Source organism: Trematomus bernacchii, unplaced genomic scaffold (assembly GCF_902827165.1).
Source record: "Trematomus bernacchii unplaced genomic scaffold, fTreBer1.1, whole genome shotgun sequence".
In the NCBI taxonomy this organism is placed as follows: Eukaryota; Metazoa; Chordata; class Actinopteri; order Perciformes; family Nototheniidae; genus Trematomus; species Trematomus bernacchii.
In genome coordinates, this window is record NW_022987869.1 from 7,318,945 (window position 1) to 7,326,859 (window position 7,915).

Consider the following 7,915-nt stretch of genomic DNA (forward strand, 5'->3'; position numbering starts at 1 on the left):
TGTCAAACACTCACTACAGCAGTTGATGGACTGCTTAACAGAGATAAAATCCTGGCTGAGCAAAAACGTTCTCAACCTCAACGAGAGCAAGACTGAGGTCATCTTTTTTGGACCCCAACCTCCAGCCTCTCCGGTTGATATTCTGGGCTCTCTCAAAAAAAACATCCTCCCCTCGGTCATGAACCTTGGAGTGACCTTCACTAGCACTTTTAAATTCGACAAGCAGGTCAGCACCGTAGTAAAATCCTGCTTTTTTAAAATAAGACTATTGGCCAAAACCAAGTCGTATTTATCTTTTAAAGACTTAGAAAGGGTTATTAACGCCTTTGTAACCTCGAGACTGGACTATTGTAACGCTCTGTATGTGGGTATGGACCAGGCCTCAATCAAACGCTTACAGCTAGTCCAAAACGCTGCTGCACGTTTGCTGACTGGCCACAAAAAGCGCGACCACATCACCCCAATTCTGGCCTCACCAGTTCGGTTCAGAATTGATTTTAAAATCCTTTTATTTGTTTTCAAAGCACTAAATGGGCTGGCTCCGGCCTATATAGCTGAACTGCTCCAGCGCTACACCCCAGCCAGAGCTTTAAGGTCTGCTGACCAGCTGCTGCTGGTAGTGCCCAAGACCAGGCTTAAAACCAGAGGGCACCGAGCCTTCGCAGCAGCTGGCCCTAGGCTCTGGAACACTCTACCCTCCATGTGAGGTCGGCCCAGACCCTAGGGGTTTTTAAATCTACACTAAAAACACACTTCTTCTCTCTGGCCTTCTAGTTAGAGCGGAGCACGACTCCTGACTTTTCCTTGTGTTTTATTTTTATTTTTTATATATATCTGTTGTAATTTATTGTCTTTTATTGTGATTGTAGTAATGTGTTTTTATTACATGTACAGCACTTTGGCTCGACCAAAAATCGCTTTTAAATGTGCTTTATAAATAAAACTTGATTTGATTTGATTTGATTTGGTCTACATGTAAAAAAAGCACTGAAATCTCAATTTTTTGTATTTTCACAAATAGAATTAAGGTTTCACAAATCTAAAACTGTGTTAAAAAGAATGTTTAGCCTCTCTGGGATAATCCAGTCCAAATAAATCGGCTATGCAGCGATTTAAGAACCGCGGTGAAGTTAGTTTTAGGTTGGATATTCGACGGACATTCGCGGACCCGCCAGCAGCGTCAGTTTCCCGGACCCGCCAGCAGCGTCAGTTTAACGGGGAGATCTTCTCTGCGAAACGAGGCTTTCACTTAGGGACCATCAACAAATGACTTTTACAATTACACAAGAAAAATGTTATTTTTAATAAATCGACAGCTTCTCGATCGTGTGAATGTGAAGCAAATTCACTCTAGAGCATACATTTATTGAACACACCTCTTTTTATTGCATTTTAATACTTTAAATATTTTATATTAATATTTTGATGGAGAAATTAGCTTATTTCTTCAATACCTTCCAGGTCATGTGACCTAATCACTCAAAATCAATGCTGGCTCAAAGAACTACACTGGCTGCATAGGACACACCTCTTTTTATTCCATTTTAATACTTTAAATATTTTATATTAATATTTTGATGGAAAAATGAGCTTATTTCTTCAATACCTTCCAGGTCATGTGACCTAATCACTCAAACTCAATGCTGGCGCAAAGAACTACACTGGCTGCGTAGGACACACCTCTTTTTATTCAATTTTTAATACTTTAAATATTTTTATATTAATATTTTGATGGAAAAATTAGCTTATTTCTTCAATACCTTCCAGGTCATGTGACCTAATCACTCAAAATCAATGCTGGGTCAAAGAACTACACTGGCTGCATAGGACACACCTCTTTTTATTCCATTTTAATACTCTAAATATTTTATATTAATATTTTGATGGAAAAATTAGCTTATTTCTTCAATACCTTCGAGGTCATGTGACCTAATCACTCAAAATCAATGCTGGCTCAAAGAACTACACTGGCTGCGTAGGACACACCTCTTTTTATTCCATTTTAATACTCTAAATATTTTATATTAATATTTTGATGGAAAAATGAGCTTATTTCTTCAATACCTTCCAGGTCATGTGACCTAATCACTCAAACTCAATGCTGGCTCAAAGAACTACACTGGCTGCATAGGACACACCTCTTTTTATTCCATTTTAATACTCTAAATATTTTATATTAATATTTTGATGGGAAAATGAGCTTATTTCTTCAATACCTTCCAGGTCATGTGACCTAATCACTCAAAATCAATGCTGGCTCAAAGAACTACACTGGCTGCTTAGGACACACCTCTTTTTATTCCATTTTAATACTTTAAATATTTTATATTAATATTTTGATGGAAAAATGAGCTTATTTCTTCAATACCTTCCAGGTCATGTGACCTAATCACTCAAAATCAATGCTGGCTCAAAGAACTACACTGGCTGCATAGGACACACCTCTTTTTATTCCATTTTAATACTTTAAATATTTTATATTAATATTTTGATGGAAAAATTAGCTTATTTCTTCAATACCTTCCAGGTCATGTGACCTAATCACTCAAACTCAATGCTGGCGCAAAGAACTACACTGGCTGCGTAGGACACACCTCTTTTTATTCCATTTTAATACTCTAAATATTTTATATTAATATTTTGATGGAAAAATGAGCTTATTTCTTCAATACCTTCCAGGTCATGTGACCTAATCACTCAAACTCAATGCTGGCTCAAAGAACTACACTGGCTGCTTAGGACACACCTCTTTTTATTCCATTTTAATACTTTAAATATTTTATATTAATATTTTGATGGAAAAATGAGCTTATTTCTTCAATACCTTCCAGGTCATGTGACCTAATCACTCAAAATCAATGCTGGGTCAAAGAACTACACTGGCTGCATAGGACACACCTCTTTTTATTGTAAATTACCATATTATCTTAGCTTAGCTTATTTCTTCAATATCTAATGACTCAAAATCACTTTCTGAATTGAATACTAGTCTGTACACAATAGAAACAGCTCTTTATATCGGATAATATTACATCCTCTATTTAATATTAATATTTCTATGGAAAATTCAGGGTTTTTTCTATAGCTTTCCTGTCATGTGATCCAGTGATTATCAGAAAGTAATACAAACAAGGCTACACAGGACACATGTTTTACTAATCGTCATCATTGAGCACATTTCAAGTATTACTTGCACAAAGGACATTTCCAATATCCTGTCTCTGCCTTTTTAAAGTCTCTGCTGTCCATTGCCAGACACTGGGCATGGTACCATCGCTCACAGTCATCACACTGAATCTGTTGAAGTGAAAGAAATAATGTATTTATATATTTGTAGCTTAGATTACCATTCAGTTGTCTTAATACTCAAGTGTTAGTGAGGAATCAGCTGACACAATCATCTGGTCCTTAAAACCCACTGCCTGTGTTTTAACATGCTCTTGTTTTGTTTTTGTTTTTTTGTTTTATTGTTCTGACTTTTAAATTGTTTTATTTAAGTATTCCAGTAATGTGTGTTGCATGTTTTAAATGTATTGTATTTACTTGTTTAAAATTAAATGTGTTTTAGGTTGACTTTTAAAATCTGTCCAGGGACTACAGATGAAAAATAGCCTCTTGGCTAACTCTGGCACATTTACAGAGATGTTAATTAATGTGCACTGTCCCTGTTAAATAAATGAATACATTAAAAAATAAATGTAGACATCACAATTCCACATTTTCTTCACAACAGCTCACCCAGTTTGTGATGGGAGATCCAGATCCTGGAGGCCTTAAGGCAGCACACATAGCACAATAAGTGTGCTCATCAAGGACTGAAACAAGATAACAATACATGTATGTCAGCTTCTATATACATACATATACATACATACATACATATATATATATATATATATATATATATATATATATATATATATATATATATATATACATACATACAGACACACATATACATACATACACATATAGCAGGTCTCCCTTGAAAAAGAGGTCAATGATCTCAATGGGATACAACCTGAATAAATAAAGGTTTGAAATGAAATGAAATACATATATTCATATTTATTTACCTGATGCCTCAAGGATTTCGAGAGCCAGTTCTATCCTCTCCTGTTTCATGTATTTCTTCGAACACTCGAAATTCACATTCGGGATCAGAGGGAAGGACTCCATGACTGCCTTTGCCATCTAAACAAACAACACTTATGTTATGGAGGTTTTTTCTTCTTTATTGTATAGTAATACAGATACAGACAAAAACATGAGACACATTATAGAAGACATCCACCCTTGACTAGAATGCCTCCCAAAACTTTTCATTATTGATATAGACCGGTCCTATTATTGGAATTTTGAGATATTCGGAAGCGAAGTTTTGTCAATGAAACTTTCTGTGTTCAAGTGAATACTACATTAGTGTTAAATAACTGTTAATTTAAGTTCAGCAATGTTGTGTCATAATCCAATTGTTGTCAGTTGTGAAAAATACAATAAACAACAACATGATATCGGCATTATACTGTATATTGTCCATTGGCCAACCTGCCTGCTAAATATTATGGCAATCAGCATCGGCCTTTAAAAAACCCTTATCGGTCGACCACTACTTTGACCGATTTTTTAATCCGTCCTTGCATTAAACTGTCTTTCACATTAAAAACTCTGCTTGTTAACTGGATGAAAACAGAATATCTTCAGCTCACCTTCACAACAACGACACCACAGCTACATCCATCCTTTTGAAGTGGGTGGCCCATAACGCCTCCCTTCCACTTAACATCCACCCAGTCTGTTATGCTGTGGCGTGTCCTCCTCATCTTGAAGTACTCCCTGAGAAAGGATAATGTTAACACACTTTATATTTCTAATTATGTGGCACCTAAAGATAATGTAACAGACATTTATACTGTTTGTATTCACCATATGACCATTTATTTATATAAGGGTCAGCTATAGATATCACTGTCTGAACACAGACTGTATCAGACTGTTTAAAATGCTTTCAATGCTGTTTGTGAGTATGAATGTAACTAAATGTGACACATTTTTTACGTTTAAATATAGTTTTTACTTGAATTTTCAAATATCTATTGAATTTTTATTTACTGTATTCTTTTGGCAGCATGTTCGGAGTCATCAAGCTCTTTGATGCTTTGAGCTGGATCCACCAGGAATACGGTGCTGGTTTTGGCATGAATGTACTGTGAGAGAACAAAAAAAGTAAAAGCACTTTTCATCAAAAAAGATTTTTGGTTTCACTATGTAAGTCTTGTGCTTTAACAGAAATAATACAATAACAAAAATAATTACAAACCAGCAACTTCCAGTGGTTGTTGTTGACAAGTACAAAGGACAGGACAGCTTCATAGTTGTCAAAGTTTACCTATAATGGCATCAAATAAAGGATTAAAACAAACTTGAAGGCTAAGGTAAAAATAACAACAACATTAGTCTGACAATTATGTTCTTGTGCCATTCATTTGTTGTGCTTAAAACAAGTGTTGGTATGGAAATTCAATAGTAAGTAGATTTATCAGGTGATTTAACTAATGAGTATAGTTTCAGAGAGGATCAAGTAAAATAATCTCAGCTAATTTCCTATTTAAGACCTGTGGATTCTCAGCCAATGCTTCACTCCATGTACCTAATGTGTGAGTGTGAGCCCACAAATCAAATCCACACCTACTTCCCCCTACAGCATCACCATGCACAAACACAACACACCACACACATAGACATACACAGACCACACACATTACCTTTGGTAAACTGTGAGATGTTAGCTGAGTTCTGTCCCCGAACAAAATGACACCTGCTGTGTAGTGATTTAGCAAGTACATTTTGTTCACAACGCCGAATTTGTCGGCAGCAACATGAAACACGCCTTCAATTACCTTGCAAAAAAGATCATAACAATTAGCCAATTAATGCATATTCCCAGTTTTACTGAACTTTCATTTCCTGCAACTTTGAGAATCTTGTGACTGACAAAAGTATCTAGACATTTTTTTCAGATATTTTTTTGGCAGAAATCGTTAAATGCAAGATAAAGAAAATGACACAGTGTAGAGTGAAACTTCAGACACTTGAAACATGTAGTCACGTACCTCCCCTGTCAACCACTGGTGGGGTCGAAGTGAGCATAGCTCACAGTGGCGGATAAGTAAGATGCGTCCTTTCATCTGTGAGGGGAGCACTGCCACGACCACCTCGGTGTCCTTTTTTTTCCACAGCCAGGTCAACTGCAAGTCAGGATTGAGGGGAAATAAATGCATTCTGTTTAATATGGACACTTGAGGAATCTTTTAACCCTCCGGTATCACTCTGGACATTTTTGTCCCGAATGACTAATTAGGGTAGTGCATTTGAATGATACCAGAGGGTTAACAATCTTGAATTTTTGGGTGAAGGCCTTGTTTTTGTATATGCACCATCAAAGCTACATACACAGAATATAATTAAACTGTCCATGTTTATGCATTTAACCTTTTTCCCTTTTAGAGTTTTCACTAAATGACATTAAACAGGCTGCTCAGGAACAGAAACTGTAATTGCAGTTTCAAGTCTGATTTAGAAATCTAGTTTCTGTTATAAGTTTGTATGCTGTATTTACATTTACATTTTTCATCTTCATATTCTCCCCCTACAACATGCACTTAATCATCTTGGGTTATAATACTTCATGTCCTTTGTCCTTCACCTCACTCTTTACCAATTTAGTCCATGCTTTACTTTCTGACAATATTTACTTATTCCATTGTTACAATTACAATGCTGGAGAACAATTTACACACTTTGAACATAGTAAGTCTTAGAGAAACTCACATTTCCCTGTGCATCTTTTTCCTGTTGGTCCACTTTTCTTTTCTTCAGCTTTGTGGCAGGTGGGCTCTTGGGGTTGGGTAGTGTTTTTGGTGGATTGAAGTACTTGGACTTGGACTTGGTGTGACCAGCAGAACTTTCCCGCTTGTTCCACTGTTCCTCGTGGTCATCATCTGGCCTGCTAGGATGTCCAAAGTTTTTGTCCAGAATATGCATTGGCAGATTGTGTTGCTCAATGTGCTCTACATATCTTCCTTGTATTGAGGCATACATTTTGGAGATGAACTCTGCTGGTCTCAGGTACTTTTTTTTTAAAAGGATGGAGTGTTTGACCAACCCAAACCAGAGCTCAACATGGCAGTTGGTATCCCTGGTTTTATGACTTCCATCGTTTTTAGAGGTACCTTTTCTATGTCGCGACAGATCCCCAAGCAACAAACCACTCCACAATGGGAAGATCCCCATGTAGTTTTTTAACAGTGCATCAATGACACCAGGACAGAGGTAGTGGTTTTTTACACGAACAGCATCGTCAGAGAGAATGTCACACTCTGCTTGGTCCCGCCTGACTTGAAAAGCTCGTGTAAAAGGGGACTTTCCCATAATGCTATGAGCATTTTTTTCCATTTTGCTTTCCTCCTCTCCCATTACATGTCCACTTTCTTCCAGTTTCACGTCCCGAGTTTGCAAAATGCACTTGTCAAGGTACATTTTGCTCTGTTTCACCAAATGAGTGTACTCCTCTGCATCAAAAAGCACACACATATGATAAAAAACATCAATGGCTTCCTGCATACTTGTGCAGTTCAGGATGTACGCAAAACAGAATGTTGCATATTCCTGTGTGCCTCTGTCTACAGTTTTTTTTCCAAATGCTTGTGACACAGCCTTCATGATATGAGCAGAGCACAGATGCAGCACAGTGAAGTTAGGAATCAGTTCAGTTTGTCCAGACACTATCTCAAATGCTCTGTCAAGGTACACTGACATATTTTCCCTGTTAAAAGACAGAAGCACACTGTTTATCAGAGCCCAACTATAATCTGTCTCAACCTGTGCTATCTTTCTTTTTGTTGTGTAAGACAAC

The 7,915-nt window shown here is 36.8% G+C and overlaps 1 protein-coding gene across 1 annotated transcript; it reads right to left on the bottom strand.

Moving 5' to 3' along the window:
• Window positions 1-2,909: 2,909 nt before the first annotated feature.
• On the bottom strand, window positions 2,910-7,688 carry LOC117469183. Its single transcript, XM_034113559.1, has 9 exons — window positions 6,832-7,688; window positions 6,114-6,248; window positions 5,766-5,900; window positions 5,321-5,389; window positions 5,113-5,207; window positions 4,710-4,836; window positions 4,077-4,194; window positions 3,739-3,815; window positions 2,910-3,297 (listed from the first exon to the last, which is right to left on the bottom strand). Exons 1-9 carry the CDS (start codon window positions 7,621-7,623, stop codon window positions 3,187-3,189), a joined length of 1,659 nt encoding a protein of 552 aa, XP_033969450.1. The 5' UTR covers window positions 7,624-7,688; the 3' UTR covers window positions 2,910-3,186.
• Between the last annotated feature and the right edge of the window lie 227 nt (window positions 7,689-7,915).

Bases quoted from the DNA above. Each gene is read 5' to 3' on its own strand.
- LOC117469183 (XM_034113559.1), bottom strand. From the start codon at position 7,623: ATGCAGGAAGCCATTGATGTTTTTTATCATATGTGTGTGCTTTTTGAT. The intron at 5,901-6,113 runs GTACGTGACTAC...CTTTTTTGCAAG, and splicing joins ACCAGTGGTTGACAGGGGAG to GTAATTGAAGGCGTGTTTCA. The intron at 4,195-4,709 runs GTGAGCTGAAGA...TTGTTTGTTTAG, and splicing joins GTGGTGTCGTTGTTGTGAAG to ATGGCAAAGGCAGTCATGGA.